We start from the raw sequence: 18,887 nt of genomic DNA, 5'->3' as shown, positions 1-18,887 counted from the left end.
GCGGCGGTGGGCGGAGGCCGGGCTGCGCGCCGCGCGGTAGGGGAGAGGCGGGCCGAGGGCCCCGGTCGCACCCGCCCCCTCCCGCGCGCCGGCGGCAGCGGCGGCGCCGGGAGCAGCCCCTGAGGCCGCCGCCCGGCCCCCGCCCGCGCGTCAGCGCGCCCAGCTCGGGGCGCCGAGCTCCGCCCGCGCCGGAGGCCCCTGCGCGCAGCTCCGAGCGCGGCAGCCCGGCCGGCCGAGGCGGCGCGGGGGTGGGACGCGGGCGGCGCAGCCCCGGTCGGGCGCCCCGCGAGCCGGCCCGATGTGGCGGGAGGCGATGCGGCGCCGCCGCTACCTGCGGGACCGCGCCGAGGCGGCGGCGGCGGCGGCGGGCGGCGGCGACGGGCTGCAGCGGTCCCGGGACTGGCTCTACGAGTCCTACTACTGCATGAGCCAGCAGCACCCGCTCATCGTCTTCCTGCTGCTCATCGTCATGGGCGCCTGCCTCGCCCTGCTCGCCGTCTTCTTCGCGCTCCGGCTGGTGAGTGGCCTCCCCGCGGGACCTGCCCCGCGCCTCCCCGGTCCCGACACCGCAGGGACCCAGCCCGGCGAGCCGCGTCCCGCCGGGGGCTGGCCCCTCGGCCCGCGGCTCCCGGCCTTCCCTGCCCGCCCGCGGCCGGCCCGGGTCGCCGGGCTGCGGGCGAGAGAAAAGTTTCCCTGGAAGGTTCTGCCCAAAATAAAGTTGCCGGGGTGCTCCCCAGGTGGACGGCCGGGGCGTGCGCCTGCCCCGGCCCCGCGCACCCGCTGGCCGAGCCCGCCGCGCCGACCTCCCGGCGCCGCTGCCCGCAGCATCTGCCCCGGGAGCGCCCAGCGGGCTGCTTCTCGAGGCCCCTGCACGGCCCGGAGCGGGCGGTTTAGTTTAGATGGCTCGGCAACTCTCCGGAGCTGCCTTCGAAAGGTGGTTAATGGCGAGGGAAATGGAAAAAAGAAAAAAAAAAAAAAAAGGGATATTATTATACACCTTCGCCTTGCAGCCCGTGTGTCTTTCTTGCCATAGACCGAAGGCGATGGGGTGTTGACCTGTTGTGAGCCCCCGTCTGTAGGTAGCAAGCGCTGACGGACCCTTGATTTCCCGTTTCTAGAGGGGTAGTTAATCGTGTTTACTGTTTTGTGCGGGCTATTAAAGTGGCTTTCATCACTGGGAGCCTAATGCAACTCAACAGCTGATGCCAGTTTTGCCAATTGATATTTTTCGAGCAGGAATCCTTGGCTCGCTCCCTTGAGCGGAGAGGGAAAATCTGTAGATGGCGGTAAACTTCCTGTTACCGACCGTTCTGGTTGTGCGGGGCAAACTTTTGCACCGCCTGTGGTGATGATTATGTATGCGCTGCCTGTGCCAGGCGTCGCTTCTCCAGTGAGGTATTTTTGGTCATCGGTTGATCTGGGGATGTCTCTACTGAGTGATAGTTTTTAAGCTTAGACTCTAAGCATGCACCTGTAGTCGTGTCCACCGAGCAAAGAAGTGGTTGTCGGGTTGTGTTTCACCGGGTCTGGCAAATAGCTGTCCTTCGTGTTTGGCAGTTTGTTTCTGATATCCTGAGCCAGATGGTGCACAATTATTATGCATGGGAAAACTTGTTATCATCATAGGGTTCTTTAAAAAGTAAAAAGTTCCCCCCACACACACACTACTCAAGAAGTGCTGTCTTCCGACGGCGTTCAGTGAGAATAAAGAGTGGAAGGTAGGATATAAGGATGCCACAGACCGAGAACGGGTTCTGAACGCGTGGTTTATAGGCTTTACCTATAAAGCAGACAGCACCCCTGGATCCCGTTTTCTGGGTGTGATTTCAAGGCAGTCCTTACACCCTTGTCATTAGCCTCAAATGCTCCCTGGAATGGCATCTTGATCTCCACCACTTTTAAGACTGGAAACTCGGTCTCTAAAAGCATTTCCTTTTCATTTCTGTGCTTGCAGGGAAGAAAACATGTCAGTTTTCCCCTGGAAATCTGTTCTCCCAGGACATTGCTGCTTGTGATTCTGTTGAATCTGTAATTCAAACCCTTCTGGCTTGTTCTCTTCCAAATGGAAAAGGAGGAGCAGGTGATGGCCTATTTATAGCACCATTAATATATTTAAAGACAAGGGCGAAGTTCGCATCCCCGGACACACACCACTTTGTTTTCTGTGATATAGATCTCTAACTTCTTCAGCTGTGCTGATGGCGATGTTCTCAAAGAGGTTTGTCTGGGGTTCCGAGTACTCCAGCCAGAGCACCCTTCTCTGAGTTGTTTCGAGCTTTGGATTTGTCTTTCCTTATACAGTTCTTTTATGTTCTGCTTCACGGGGCGCCAAGTGCTGAGTGGTATCCTTCTAAAAGTTTATCCAGATCTCTTTACTTTTCCTTCAGAAATCAGCCTTTCCCACACTGTCCTGGCATCCAGCTAGACTGTTTCAAGCATTGGGGAGGCACTCACCGAGGCGTGGCTGTAGCCCAGGAGGATGGCCAGAGGCCACAGAATGGACTCTTGCTTGCTGTACCTGGTCCACAGACTGACCGCTGGGTCAATCTTTTGAGGTGAAGAGCTATGCAGAAATGTTCCAGAATCCGGGGGAGTATGCCTGGGGCTGGTGTAGAGTCTCCCTTCAGGTGGGACCTGGGACTGCAGGGCCCAGTGGGAGGTTGAGAACCCTTGGAAGCAATGGGCACTCTCCTCGGATACTGGATGTTGGGAAGGACTGGGACAGTTCTGAGCTCTGGACAGCTCATTTCTCTCTTGCTTTTAGTAATATCGTAAACAGCAGTTCTACTGTCCGAAAAATACTCTCCATTCACACAGTCAAAGATGGAGTATTGAGAGATGGGATGGTGTGCACAGGTAGAGCTGTGTTCTCACTGAGTGGGGCGAGTTCATGTCTCAGGCCGACCAGAGCCGGGCTACCTCTGGAAGATGGAAATAGTCGCTTGGGGCCAGGCCAGGGTTCCACCTTCGAGCACTTTACTAGAATAGCTGGGCTCTGATGTAATTCAGGAGCTCGGCGGATCTATTTTTGCTGCCTGAAATCTTGGACAGATTTCTTCTTTCCCATGAATCTGCCTGATTTTGGTTTCTAATAGACTTCCACCAGTTCTTATAGTAGAAAAAGTCTGGCAATCTTAACACTCATCCGTCCTCTCCTAGAACATTTGGATCACAAAATGGTCTCGGCATTGTCCAAGTACATAGTGATGTTCTGCTGTATGTAATTGCCTTTGTATGAAGTGCTTTGATACAGCTGTTCAAAAAGAAAGCAGTAAGTTTTGTCTTGACTTACTGTCTCCCTAACTGACATTATTCACAAACCCATTTCCCTTCATTTCTACGTAGGATGAGTCCATGAATCTGTATCAGTTAGTCTTGAAGTTAAAGTAGTTCTTGAAGTATTTTTATTATAGTATCAAAATAAATTCTGAATTGAAACTTCATCTCGCTTAAGTGTTTTCTACATAAAAAGCTATCAAGTAGATTTTTTTTTTTTAAAGCTATTCGATAGCTTGAATCCCACATTTGTCAGGAAATATCTAGACGTGAAATAAACAGGACACCTGATAGGATGTCTTGAATTTTAACATTTTGTTTAATAATATGAAAAATATTTTCTCTTGCTTTTCATGGACATTTTAATGATAGTACAGGGCATGAGGGGCAAAAAAGACTTGACATCTGGCATCATAAACTTGGAACTAATGAGACCAGACTTTAAGTTCTAAGTCTTAGGAGCTCACTTCATTTTTCAGAACTGATTCTCATTGCTAAGTGCATGGAAACCATCCATCAGAATTAAGTCCTGTCTCATTTATTATGTCCAAAATCAGCATGCTTTTCTCAAAAGTAGTCTGCCATTGTTAGGAAGTTGACATGAATTTTTCAGTTTGTCAAAATACAAGCTGCCTCCAACCAGATTTGTTTTAGGTAAAATTTATGATTAGAAATAGTTAATATTTCAACTGGAATGGAAAACTTTTACTCTCATAAATTTTAAATAGTCAGATATTGCAATAAAATAGATTTTTTTGACTTGAGTATGATATTGCAATCTAGGTACTTTGATTAAATATGTAAATGCATGATTTGAACTGGGAATATGATCTCCTTTCTTGCTTTTACATGATTTGGTGAGGTCTTTCAAACAATAACCTTAAGTAAGTGCTTGTCATTCCAAATTGATTTTCCAGCATTGGGTGTTTTTTTCTAGGAACAGATATATCAGTGTTTCTTTTAGCTATACATGGCAAAAGAATTTTAACCTTCCAAAACAAACAAACCCAGTCATTGTACAGGGAAATCGGTTTTATCATTCCAGACAATATTTCAGCGCCCCCAGTGGGTGGAAGGACATCTGTAGGGACAAACTCAATCCTTCACCCTTTCCTTGGTGGGTGAAGGCTGGAGAAGGCAGAGGAATGTTCTGGGATCCTCCTTGAGAGGTGCAGGAAATTCTGTGCATTCTTCCTCTAGTCTCATCATTCTGGGGATGCATGGGAAGTAGTGCCTGTTCTTAGGAATGGGAATAGAGGTAGCTAAAGATACACCTTCTTGCAGATTTCTGTGCATGCAGGAAAATCTTACGTGGCAGGTGTTTGTAATTGCAACCAGTAATTCACAAGTCATTTTAGTTATGATTTAACTGTTGTTTAAACAAAAGATAAGGGAAAAACTGTAATTTTCTGCAGGAAAGGTGGTTGCCATTTAGAGGGCTAACAAGAAAGGCTCTGGAAGCCTCCTTGGGATATTAAAATGCATAACTAAGTATCTGCACGGTACCTAGTCTTCTCCCTTTAAAAAGGCAGAGAGGGTTATGGTTGAGAGCGTCTATCTCCATTGACCCTTTAGCTTTGTCCCTTTCCCTGTCTGTGATCTTTGGCAAATTGTTTAACTCTCTGTGCCTCTGTTTCCTTGTGCATAAAATAGAATGGTACCTGCCTTCTTAGGCAGTCGTCCAAATCAGTCCATGTGAAGCACTTAAGAGTTATGCCTGGCGCGGAACATACCCCCAGGAGCTGCTGTCTCTAGTGGGTCTTTTTTTCTTGCATTTTTATCATTGCTGTGAAGGAACATGTCACACAGCCTTCAAGCTGGGAGGGCACTCATTCTAGCTGAGGACACGGAACGAGACCCAGAGAAGTGAGGTCCTTTCTTCAAGGTCTCCCAGGTGCAGTGCTCTGGCTGGATGTAAGGTGCTTGGGTTTTCATTGGGAGCTGCACTGGACATGGGTGCAGATCTGGAATTCCCAGCCCCCGTCCCGGCATGATAGCAGCTTCCTTGTTGGGAGTTCATCCTGAGGTGAATGTCCTCAGCCATCATTCTGTGTGATGGCGTTACACGTCACTGCTTTTCTCCTTTCATGTGAAAACAAATCTCAGTAGAGATGCTTCCTGATGAGGAGCTCAGTGAGGTGGGTGTCATTTATTTTCATTCTGCTGAATATTCCCAGCGTCTTTCCCATTAAGTGGAGGATTTGTCTGTGGCCATGCTTTTGATGTCTGAGAAGTCACTGGCATAAATCCTGCGGCGCGTAAAATCATTCCCGATTGATCCATGTGTGAAATCTACGGATTCTTCCTGATATTTTTACGTTACTCTATTTGAGAGGTAATAATACTGTTAGCGCTGATCTGTTACTCTGTTAAAGGTGATGGCGGGATTAATCACTTTGATATGTTTGATCAGTAATGGCTAGTGGTAGAGTTTACACTGGGTGTTTGTGAATGATCTGCTCGTCCTTTCTAGAACTTGATAGCGGCATTAGCAGGCACCATTCATTGGACTTCCCTCCCTCTCCTTCACTGCCATTTACCGAGCGCCTCCTGGGGCCAGCTCTGGGACTGGTGGCCCCCTGGATAGTGCTCCAGCCAGAAGTGGCTCATTTCTGATGCACTGATGTCATCCTTCCATTCCTGTTTCCCTCCCCAGGATAACCTGTGAGCCTGGACGTCAGGGGCTGAGAGCACCTGCCTCTGACCCCCTCCAGCTCCACAGTGTCCCTGTGGCGGCCCTCCCCCAGAGACCTCTTCCTCCCTGAGTGCTTACTCAGCTTCTCCGTCTTGAGCTTCAGCAGTCTCACCTTTGCTGCACGTTCCCACCATGTGGGTTTGATGCCCGCAAGGACTAGAACCCTTGACATCATCTGACCACCGCTTTACCGTCATCTGGCGTCCAGAATAGTCTTGTGAGCTTGACTTCTCTCCTCCACTCGCTGTTAGTTCTTTCCAGGCAGACCCCGAGAGCCCCCCATCTTAACGAGGCACTAGCCGTGGCGGAGGCATATGGCGAGTGAATGTGGAATTTATGGGGTGGGTCCGGTTTCCTTCGCAGCTGCTGTTGCCATCGCGCAGCCTACAGGTTCCCAGTGCAGAACTCTGCTGATGGACCTGGATTGGGGTCTGCTCTGGCACATAGTGTGTGTTCCTGACAGATTAATTTACCTGCTGCAGGCTCAGATGCTTTATCCAGGAGACAGTACGAGGAGAACAGGCAGGCTCGGGAGCTCTGGGGGTGTTGAGAAGGTTGAGAAGGTTGGATCCTTTGAACATTTAGCACATTGCCAGGCGCACATGCACCCAAAGCCAGTGTAGGTCACCGTTGTGAGTATCTTTGTACCACAGATGGTTTTCCTTGTTGAGGTCTCCTTAGATGTAGTTCTGGCTGAAAACCACATGAAGACTAGGATTCTTCAATCTGGGTTTGAAGGAGCACGGCATGTGTTTCTAACAATCTGAGAAACGTTGTGCATACTAACCATAGATGGAGAAGCACAGTTTAATTAAAAGTCACAATTTGACACAAGTTTGTTTGTTTTTTTTAATTTTCTAGTGCTAAAACTCATGCCACATTCACTATTGCCCTCATGTTTCCCAATTTTGTTAGCTTTGGGTAATGGTATATAAAATTACCAAGAGTAATTAGATATTTACAATGTGATTTCTTGGTTTTAAACCAGGAAATTGACACACCCCTAGGAGTTCAACCTAGGGGTGGTTTGCAACCGCCAGGTGCATTTAGGAAGAGAGAAAAGGATTGTTGGGTCAGCTCAGGTGTTTTGTATTTTGACTAAATTGAGGGGTGGGTAATGTTGCTTCTCTCCCCTCTTTGTATAAGGATATGATTAAAAAAAAAAAAAACCACAAGGAAGGGAAAGAGGAGAAGTTCTGAAAAAAACTTCCTGAGTCTAGCCATTGCTGGCAGCACTGTAAATAATTTTTTTGTTGTTGTTCCTACCTTTTACTTGGGCTTACACTTCTGACCCTAGAAGCCATACTTAGGGGAGAGAGTGACGGAAGCAGTAATGGGAACCATGACCTGAGAAGGCATTGTGAGCAAATGCCAACTAGTTCTCTGACTTTGCCCAGGTCTCTGGAACAATGGTATGGCCCAAGATAGAATTAGAGTATGGACCTAGGTCGATGCTCTCACGGTTACGTAAGGCCCCTTGTATCTTAGAATTGAACCACATCACTTTTAAAAAACTTGGTGCTAGAAATGGGAATTGTCAATTATTAACACAATTAAAACATATTGGATGAATAATTTATTGTATTTGAAACATGCAGACATAAAGCACAATAGCTTCTTTTTAGAACAGTGAAAGTCCTGGGATTTCTCAAGACGGTCATGGCCTGAGAGAATCCTATGAATGAATCAAATCTCTGTGGTCACCACCTGCAGGAGGTTGCTGGTGGGGAGGTCGTGGATCAGCGCTTTTGGGACGGGGCCTTGACTGCAGAGGTCTCCTACCCATTCCCATAATGTCCTTTACTGCCCGGCAGATGTGGATGTTTGGACACTGCAGCTACAAAAAGCCAGAGCTCCAAGGCTCTGCCTCTTATTTCTCCGTTTCCACCCCCCAAGACCGAATTATCCTTGTGTGTGTTTTAAATGTCTGTATTATTATTTTGTAAAGCTGTATAAAAAATAAGGGGCACAGTAAGATTTCAAGCTGCTAACGATCTGCGGACATTATAAAGGAAACATTTCAGACTAGTTCACTACTAGAACCAATAATGATGTTACTTACATATTCAGAGAATAAAGGAATCAGATGAATACTAACAAAAGAGGTAAGAGTTTCAGGCGTTTGGTGGATCAGATGTCTAATCCTTTCCCGTCACTGGCTTGCAGTTAAGAATTGAATGTTAGGTATGCAAAACGGGATTTGGCCAATTTGATTGTTCTTTGATTTTTTTTTTTTTAGATTTTATTAATTTATTTGACAGACAGATCACAAGTAGGCAGAAAGAGAGAGAGGAGGAAGCAGGCTCCCCATTCAGCAGAGAGCCCGATGCGGGGCTCAATTCCAGGACCCCGGGATCATGACCCGAGCTGAAGGCAGAGGCTTTAACCCAGTGAGCCACCCAGGTGCCCCTGTTCTTTGGTTTTTAAGCAGGATTCTCATCAGTCTGTCTCTGGATTCCTTATTTATTTATGTTAAACACCCATGAACCCAGTCCAGACTAAAATATGTCCAGTAACATAGTTTAGTCCATATGTCGCCTCCTGTCCCGTTCCCTTGCCTGCCTCAGAAGCAGCCTTCATGTTATACTTTTTGTCGTCATTCTGTTGGGGTTTTTTTGTTCATTTTATCATATACATACATGCATATGTACATACAAATACATATTATATATGTTATATATATTACTCTATGTGTATGATGTGAGGTAGTGATGGGATCATTTACATTTTTCTCCTTAAGGTGAATGAATTTTTATTAACCGCATTTAGCTATTTCCCCACATTTGTCATATGTCAAATTTCCATATATGAGTGATTTGTTATGTGTTCTCTCTTTTGTCCCATTGGTTAATATTTGTTTGTTTTTATCCCCGAGTATTGCATGTGTATACACACACACACACACACACACCCCTCTATAATTACTAAAGCTTTATAACCCGTCTTTAGATTAAGCAGGGCAAGTAACATTCAACTCCCTCAAATGTTTCTTGGTTACTCTTGACCTTTTTTCTTCTCTGTAAACTTTATAGTCATCATTTGTCAACCTCCATAGGAAAAACTCAACTGGGATTTTGTTAGTGTCATATTGAATCTACTGATTCATTAATTAGAATCGATATTTTATGATGCTACATTTTTCTGCCCATGAACAATGGAGCATCTCCCTGTTCATCTGGGTGTTTTAGTGAAGTTTTACAGTTTATATATGTCATTCTGCAACTTGCTATCTTATCCTTTTTATGTGTGAAATGTACATTCATGTTTCCTGTGTAATCATTTCACCTGAAGTAACGAGAGTTTTATTTTCTTTTTCCTAGTACAAAGACCTTAAGTTTCTATTTCTTATATTATTTTGTGGGCTAAGAACTCTAAAATTATATTGACAGAATTGGTGATCTTGGGTATCCTTGCCTTCTTCCTAATTTTAAAGAGAGTCTCTTCATAGTTTATTTAGGATAATATTGGTTTTGTAGATCTTTTTTGAGATTTCCTTTTGATACATTTTACACAAAAAGTTTAAATGTGATTGGGTGCTGAATTTACTAAATTGAAGTGATTGTATATGCTTTTTAAGTTGTTTTTAAATCCTTCTATGTAATGAATAATAATTATAGATTTTCTAATATTTAACAATTTTTATGTTCCTGAGGCAAACCACATTTTCATGACATCTCATAAAATTTTGGATGGGATGTGCTAACATTTCTTTTTTTTTTTTTTTTTAAGATTTTATTTATTTATTTGACAGAGAGAGATCACAAGTAGGCAGAGAGGCAGGCAGAGAGAGAGGAGGAAGCAGGTTCCCTGCTCAGCAGAGAGCCCCATACGGAACTCTATCCCAGGACCCTGAGATCATGACCTGAGCCGAAGGCAGCGGCTTAACCCACTGAGCCACCCAGGCGCCCTGTGCTAACATTTCAATTAAGGGTTTTGAAAACACATTTTTTTGTGAAGTGAGTTTGGAATATTCCTTCATCAAACTATCATTTTAAAAAAAAATTTTATTTATTTATTTTACAGAGAGAGAGATCACAAGTAGGCAGAGAGGCAGGCAGAGAGAGAGAGGGGGAAGCAGGCTCCCCGCTGAGTAGAGAGCCTGATACGGGGATCGATCCCAGGACCCTGAGATCATGACCTGAGCCGAAGGCAGAGGCTTTAACCCACTGAGCCACCCAGGCGCCCCAAACTGTTTCATTTTTTAAAAAGTTTTGATAGCCTTATAAAATAAATCAGGAGCCATGTCTTCTTTTTCAGTTTTCTGTAAGAATTTAAGAGTTTTGGGCACATGGGAAAGAGTTGATAGAGTTTGCCTGGGCAACTACTTGGGCTTCTTGCTTTCTCTGTAAGGAGATTTGAAAACTTCCATTTCGGTATTGTTGATATTAAACGGATTGTTCAGTATTTCTAATTCTATTTCTTGAGTCAGTTTCAATAAGATACTTCTAGGAATTTTTGTTTTTCATCCAAATTGCCAAATTTAATGGTATGCATTGATAATACTGTTCTCATTTACATATATTCTGTCTTTGGTTTTTATTTATAACATTGTTGCTTTCTTTCTTACCTTTCTTAATCTCATCATGTGTCTGTTCTGTTTTAACCTTTCCGAGAGCCGTGCCTTGTCCTTGCTGATCCCCCGAAGAAAGAGGACACAGGGGACTCTGAGTCTCCAGACAGGCGGTTCCAGGGTCCCTGACCCCGGGGGCTGAGAACTGATTCTTCATTAGACCCAGACTCTTGTCCTGGAAATCGTCCCCTTGTCTGCTGTTTTCTCTGACCTCTGAACCTTCCCTTGTTGATCACGCCCTTGAACCCATCTGGGAATCTTCCCCACCTGGGGACTGAGCAATTGCCTCTGCCCATTGCCTGTCAGAGACAGAGAACCCAGAACTTCCTTGAAGCCTAGAGCAGTCGTAGGGCAGGCTGGTATTTCTTCTGGAAACACACATCTCTCCAGGGGCATCAGCTTCTCATCTGTGTCATTTCAGGCGTTTGCATTCAGGTGTCTGTCCGTGGCCATCGTCATTCTTTCCAAGACACACTTGCTAGATTTGCGGTTCCTCTGCCTTCTCAACCCATTTTTCTCCCTCCCACGCCCTTGCCCTTTCTCAGCCGGCACCTGCCCAGACCCTGTTTGAGTGACACACTCTCTGGTCCTCTCTCCCATGTGGCGTTCTGTCTAGTTGAGGGGATTCCCTGGCACCGTACTCTTCACTGGGCTGTACTCTGAGACCCCTCCATCCGTCCACTGTTCAGCAGTGGACGTGGTCTCCCCACAAGGCTGAGTTTTAATCATCTCTCACCCTAGAGCATAGGCTGAATCATTTCCCTCTCACCGCCTCGCAGAGCTGTACAGTTCTGGACCGTGTTGCTTCCGCTTCATTCCTCCTTCTAAGCAGGAGGAGGTTTTTCTCCTTTTCTGATCTCTCGTGTGTGCTGTGCTGTGTGAACACGTGCGGCCAACAGCAGCGAACACACACTGGTCACATTTTGTTTGATGATCTCGTCCGGAGTAGCGGTCTACACACATTGGCCAGGGACGAGATCGGACACACTGCCTATTTTTTTCCAATGACGTTTTATTCAGTATAGTCTGGCCATCATTTCCAGGCCGTGGAAACACATTTCTGTGGCCATGTCTCTGGTCCAGCCACAGAGTTAAATGGTGAGACTGAGACCACGCGACCAAAATTAAGCCTCAAGTACTGATGACCTAGCTCCTTACGATGACAGTTCCCTGAGCCCTGCTCTAGACTTAGAATTCTGTTAGGGCATCGTTTGCTTTCCAAGAGAAATGAGAAACCTGTGTTGGGCCTTTGCTAACTTGATTGCCATTTTTCAGTCTCTGGTGACAGTGGCCTTGCCTCTCCCGCCAGCTGGCCGCAGTCAAAGCCGTCCACATTAGGTTTTGTCATGCACTATTTTTTTTTGTTGTCAGTGAAGATGTTTTAGGTTGTTTTTTTTTTTTTAAAGATTTTATTTATTTATCAGAGAGAGAGAGAGGGGGAGAGAGCGAGCACAGGCAGAATGGTAGGCAGAGGCAGAGGGAGAAACAGGCTCCCTGACGAGCGAGGAGCCTGATGTGGGACTCGATCCCAGGATGCCGGGATCATGACCTGAGCCGAAGGCAGCTGCTTAACCAACTGAGCCACCCAGACGTCCCGATGTTACAGGTTTTGATGGGCTTACAAACCCCAACTTTGGCCCAACACACCAGAGGATTATTTCTTGCGCACACATCCTGGCCAGGAGGGAGCTTCTGCTCAACTCAGTTCCCCTGGGAGCTGGGGCTGCGGGTGTCCTTCTCACGACAAGAACTTTTGTTAATCATTGCGCCACAGAAAGGGACGTGCGGTGTGGCCTCACACGGGCATTTCCATGGCCCGGCCAGGAGGCACCCCCGGAATTCTGCTCGCGCTTCATTGGCCAAAGCATGGTTACTTCGAACTTCCGAGGAGGTCAGAAAGCGCTTCCCAGAAGGAACCTGGAAGGAGGAAATAGCGGGTGTTTCCGAAGCTCTCTGACCATCCCACCTTCCTTTGCTTTCTCTGGGCATCTTTTGTTGTTGTCCTTTGTGTTTGTTTTGTTGTTGTAGCTTCCGAAGGCGGCTATGCCGAGTTCCTTCCTTCCAGCCTGCTTGTTTCAGTGGAAAGCTGGTCGCCCGCAGCGGGGAGCATTAGGAACCAGCAGAGCCGTGCAGGGAGAGCTGAGGACCTGAGGGCCTGCGTCCACCCGAGAAGGCCTCCTGGGGGGGTTCCCGAGAGCGGTTACCCTTGCGTGGCACCCACCTGTGCGAGCCCGTAGCCCAATGCCTGGTGAGGGGCCAGGTCTGGGCTGCACACAGATCCCTGGAGGGTCAGGCAGGCTGGGGTCCCCCAGGCTCTTCCTCGTGTATCTCCGACCATCTGTGACCAGCAGGCTACCCTTCCTGGGGGCTGCTTTGCTTCCACCTCCCACATCTCATGCGAGCACCCCCGATGCCAGCGCCCGTCTAGGAGCATCCAGGGAAGGGGGATGCTGGGAAGTAGCTTTAGTCAGTGTGACGATAGAACGATCCAACATAGTCGACTGCTTGCATCCTGGGCACCGTGTACACCGCTGTGAACTCCGTTTTACTTCCGGATAGAGAAGGCAGCTGCAGGATCACGCTTCCACCTAACGTGATACAACTCTTCTCCGTACAATGGAAAACAGGCCAGCCATCTCCCTAAAAGAGGATGCAGAGGGCCACTTTGTCCACTCTAGTGATGTTCGTTTCTCATCTAAGGACTGTGTCTTTTAAACATCCTTTTCTTCCAGACTTGAGTATAAAAGCTATTCATACAGTGCTCAGCATCTCATGTTATAGCAGAGGCAGCAGAAGAAAAATAATTGCATGATATGCACACACACATGCACACACACACATGCACATGCAAATACATTCATACCAGCCCAAGGAAGAAATAGTCACGGCTCCTGCCATGTTCTCCAGCTGATCACAGGGATGTGGCTCGTATTCTAACGTCCTCCTGCTGCCCATTCCGTATTCCCTTTGCCCTGTGCAAGCACTTTATCTGATCCCATTTCCTTGGCAGGTGGGGGTGATGTAAACAGTTGCTTCACCTGGTACTTTGCATATAGACTGTACTTGTTAGACGTGTCCGAGGACTTTTATCACTGGATACGGGAGCAAACGGGAAACCCTGCAATCTGCATTGTGTCATCCTCTTGCCTTCCCTGCCTGCATTGTGCCCGAGCAGCCCAGTTTTTCTTGGTAGTGTCCATCAGTCACCCGGCCGTACTAAAAGCTCTTCTCTACCTACTGGTTCAGTGACATTAGTCGCTTAGAGCGGCCAAATAGCAATCTCTGTGTCCAATTTAATGGAAACATTATTGAGTTCCCTGGTGGAGGCTGTCCTCCTTTGGCAACTAAGACCTCAAAACTGGAACAACCTACAATTATAGGATTGAGAATGGGAGTTTAGAGGAGCGGACGGCCGCTCCTGCTTCCACTCCCCGATTCCCAGACCTGTGTGGATCCTGGCGGTGGCAGAGTCTATGTCTTGCCTTGGTGGCTGTTCCCAGGCATCTCTTTTGTCCCAGGGGGTATCTTCAAGCCTACCTGCTGTCACCCCTAGGCTGGTACCCTCACTGAGTCTTTAGAAGCTCATTCTCTCCTTCCGTGAAGGAAGCTGCTTTAGGGCGATGAGGAACAGGGTTAGGTCAGTGAATTCCAAGAGCATAAGCTCATCGTCATGCATCATTTACTGTAAATGAATGTTTCTGTCAGAAGCCATGCTCTGTGAAATACCTTGCGAGTGGAGAGCGCATGGGGAAAGTCCATAGATGGTGCTTTGGGTGGAAGCATTACGGACAGGAAAGCAAACCCATGTCCAAAGTAGGTTCAGTTGAAGCGAAAATAAATGTCTGTGCCATCCATCAGTTGCAATCGACCCGCCCTGGCTGGCTGGTCCTCCAGAGGGTGGCACACGTAAGGGGCTTGGAGTTACAGTGCTTCCATTGTCTTCTTTTGGGTGGCCCTCAGTATATTCTGCAGAACCAGGCATCACATGTTACGAGTACTGCATTTGTATTTCCTCAGGCAGCAGGTCATAGGGAACTCTGCATGAGGATGTAGATGTAGCTAGAGGGGGACAGGGCAGGTGGTGTGGCGGACCGGTGCCTATGAGTACCGGTGACGTTTGCTCCTATAGCTTACTTGTGCCTTCAGAGTCTACCTGAGCCCTAGCTCATGCAGCCCGTCTGCTGGTGGGGTGCTGCTGTGCACGTCCACTTCATGGCTAGGGGTCACCAGACAGTTCCATACACATGAGCAGGTTGGACTGCGGGGAGACTTGGTGATGGTCCATGGTCAGTGTTCAGTCCCTTTTGAGCTTGGCAATGAGTCAGCAACTGTTTCTCAAAAGGAGAGTATCTGTAGAATCCCGGAGAATTCTTAGTAAAGGACTGCTTTGGATGGAGAAGCGGGTTCTTTCAGGGAAATCTGTGAAGCCAAACTTGGCTAGTCACCGTAGGTGAGCAAGATGGAGGAACTCGATGGAGATGTTTCTGGAAAACCAATACTTCTGCGTAACTGCTACCACTGTGCTTCTGCGGCCGCGTGTCTGCTGGACCACTGTTCCCCAGTGGCTAGAAGTTGGACAAAGGAGCAGGAGGGTATGAGGTGGGCCAGTGAGGACAAGATGAAGCCTTGCCTGGCCCTCTGTGACTGCCTGTCATCCTATCTGACTTTGAAGACTTTAGGTGAGGACTTGCTTCATTTCCACCTTCTAGATCTGGCACAGATTCCTCTTCCATTCCCTTTTTTTCCTCCCCCAGTTTAGAGTTACGCTTTTTGTGTTACAAATATGTGATTATTTTTAATTTATGTTTTTGTTACAAACTGCTAATTTAAAATTGTGATCATGGAACATGGGTCTCTGTGATACCTCTTCTTTGATACTTTTTGCAAGTTTTTATAAATATTCCATGTGCACATGAGATATTGTTCTCCCTAAGGATGAGTATGGAATTCCTTATTTACCAAATGGGTCATTTATTAATTATTATATTCAAATATTTTGCATCTCCTTAATTTTGTTTGTTTTTACTTTTGTTTGCTTGACCGATCAATAGCTGGATGGAGATGATGAAATCTTCTGCTCTTGGTAGACTAATTTACTTCTCCCCCTAGGTCTGTACATTTTTGCTTTATATATTTTGAGGCCATTTTATGAGTTCATAGATGTTTAAAGTTATTTTCATTGCCTTGGAATTGAGCATTTTATCATTTTATCTTTACCCTTAAAGTTTTTAGTTTTTACTTAATGCATATTTCACTTGACTTTTTAAGCCTAGAAGTTAGACATTCATTATTATAATTTCAGATAGTGTATTTTTGGTTGTGCCAATGTATTTACCATTATATTTGTTCACTGCCTTCTTCCAATTCATACAGTCCTTTTAGGATTATATAATTTTTTAGAAGTTCTTTTAAAGCAGGTTTCTCAATGGTAGATCCTGTTTTAAAAATAATTTTTTTAAATGTTTGCATTTTTGCTCTTATTACCAAAAAAATGCATATGTTTTCTTGGTGATCTAAGGCTGACTCTTATTTTTCCTTCAGTAATTTGTCTTCACTGCCTCGCACTGTTGAAATTTCTGCTTTCACGCGAACTGCTCTTCTTTGTGGGCAGGCCTTCCTTTCTCTTTATCCACTCTTAGGATTTTTTCTTTTATCTCTAATATTTTGCATTTTTACCGTCACAGGTATATGTTTGTATTTCTTTTTGCTTACCTGGCTGGAGTTGGTTTTTCATTAGTACTAGTGCTAATTAGTACTAGACATCCTCAAATGATCTGCCTTTAGATATTTTATGTCCTCAAGTCTCTTCATTTTGTAACTTGGGAACTCCAATCAGACATGTCAATACCTTCTTATTCATCTTATTCTATTCTCTGTGTCTTAGGCTTTTTATAATTTTTATCTCTTACATATTATAAAGGAATATGTATATTCTTCTGTTGCATTGTACATAAACTCTTCGGTTTAATCTTCTAGTTCACTGATTTTCTTTTTAACCATTGCTTTTTTCTGTTTTCTGTTTCTGTATTTTTTTCAGTGGTTGAACTTTTATTGACATGATTATATTGATCAGCTTTACAGGTTCCATTTTCTATGTGTTTGTACCTGATTGATTTCTGTTGTGTGAGCATCCTTGAAAGTGCGTCCTTTGTTCCTTTAAATGTGTCAAATACAGCTATTTGGTATTCTCTGGCTGTCACTTTCAGTGTCTACAGTCCCTGAGAATCTAAACCATTCGTTATTTCCTTGGACACTCGTTCTTGGTGAGTGATCATTTTTGGCGAATTTTTTTAAAGATGTTGACTGATTTTAATTGCTTGGAATACTGTGGTTCTAAGTGGGAAAGCTTTTGCCTAAGAATAATTAGCTGCTCTTTCCAAGATAGCTGGGATGTACCCCAGCTGAGGTTTACTCTGGCTCCCTTTGTCCACACTTGCTGTCCTGTAGATCTACACACTGCTGAGGTTCTCAGCTTCGGCATCTCCTAGGCACCTGTTGTCCACAGGGCAAGGCTGGTTCTCATTCCTCCCAGCTGCCCCTGGCTTTTGTGGTCTAGACTTCCTGTCTACATACCTACCCCTGCTGAGGGTTTAGCACTCATATTTTCTGTTTCTCTGTTTTGTTTTTTGTTTTTTATGGGGGTGGGTAGGGAAGTGAGTTGGAGATCTTGTCTACCACTTGTAGAAACTAGCAGTCCCTTTAGGAATATTATTTGGAGTCTAGTTGTAGAAAGGAGAGTTCTTTAAAGTCTGATGCCCCATGGGAACCATTTCTTATGTAAAACACACTTATTTCATGTTTTTATCTATATTCTTAAAATGTGAGTGAAAATGCTGGCCTGTGTAATAGGAACTGAGTATAAGTAAATATGGTCAAGACCATATTTTTAAAATAAACACAAAAAATTATAGATATGTGTAAGAAAAACCAGTCTGCACCTGCTTAGAAAGATGTATCTTCTACTATTTACAACTGCATAAGGGACTTGTTAAGTGCAAACAGAATTATGGCCTAAGGTCCGGTTCCTTTTGCTAGATGTCATTTGACTGCATTTATGTGGGTCTTTTTTTTTGTATTGATCTGTTGGTCTGTTCTTCTGCCAGGACCACCCCTGTCTTGATTACTGTAGTTTTATAGCAAAATTCAAAGTCCAGTAGGGTCAGTGCTCCAACTTTTTTCTTGTTCTTCAATATTGTTTGCTGTTCTGGGTGCTTTGTCTCCCCGTATAAGCTTTAGAATCCATGTGTTGATATCTACAAAATAACTTGCTGAGGTTTTAATTGGGATTGCATTGACTCTACAGACTAATTTGGGAAGAATTTATATCTTGACCATACTGTCTTCCTGTCCATGAGCATGAAGTATCTCTCCATTTATTGAGGTCTTTGATTTATTTCACCACAATTTTATAGAATTATTTAATCAGAATTTTTGTTTATTCCCTTCATACCTCATGTTAAAATGGAGTAGGACTCTATATGTGGAAAAGAATGAAAAATACATTTTCTATTATATCACACACATACATATATTATATATGAATGAATAAAAATATGTATCTTTAGTCAAATGTTTATCACAGCTAAAAGCTCATTTATTTTTGCCCAGTGACAGCCCTTCAAAATAATTTGTGGTGATCAATTATGATTTAGAGTGCAAAATAGGCACCATTCCAATAATGAACGGTCAGATCAGCCTTGGTGAGAAAGTATAGAGATTTGAAGGAAAAAAGGCCATGATGGCCCTCATGGTAATAATCTCTGTTGTTTTTGGTACACCTGTATGTACTCAGTGCCCACTAGCCTTGTGGTATCCGTGTTGCTTTTTACATGAAGAGACAGGTTTGGGAAGCTCAGTGCTCAACCCGAGTCACACGGAAGTAAGTGGAGATGGGACCTACCTTCAGTCCGTTGGACTTCAACGTATTTTTTTAATAGAAAAGCAGTGTTTTGCATGAGACTGTCCTTTACCATATAAATGAAAAGTAGTACTGATTAACAACAAAAAAAAAAAAGAAAGAAAGAAAGAAAAGAAAAAGAAAAAAATGCACATAGAAAAGAATGAAAATATAATCTGTTGCTCTATGGAAAAGCCTCTAAGAAACCAAAGAGCTGTCACAGAACACATGAAAGCGATGGGTACTTAATAGGCCTCGCAATTAGAAGCCCTCCAAAATTACTAGAAAATGCATTAAAAAGGAAAGGATAAAATGTTCCAAGGGAACAAGCAAGAGGGACCCGTTATCATTACATAGATGATGCCATGCTCATGATCTCCCTATGAAAAGGCATTTTCATACATTTCATTTAGTTTGCATTGTAAGGTATTTTTTAAAAACATTTTTAA

At 45.0% G+C, this 18,887-nt stretch overlaps 1 protein-coding gene across 1 annotated transcript in view; it reads left to right on the top strand.

Moving 5' to 3' along the window:
- Positions 1-298: 298 nt before the first annotated feature.
- ADCY2 (adenylate cyclase 2) overlaps positions 299-18,887 on the top strand; it is a 406,092-nt gene continuing 387,503 nt past the window's right edge. The window contains exon 1 of the mRNA XM_044234016.1: positions 299-517. Within this exon, the coding sequence (XP_044089951.1) occupies positions 299-517 (219 nt within the window). The remainder of the gene's footprint in view (positions 518-18,887) is intronic.

This window comes from Neovison vison, chromosome 1 (genome assembly GCF_020171115.1).
Source record: "Neovison vison isolate M4711 chromosome 1, ASM_NN_V1, whole genome shotgun sequence".
NCBI lineage: Eukaryota > Metazoa > Chordata > Mammalia > Carnivora > Mustelidae > Neogale > Neogale vison.
Note: the sequence above shows the minus strand (reverse complement) of the source record. Positions and strands in the feature narration are given on the sequence as shown.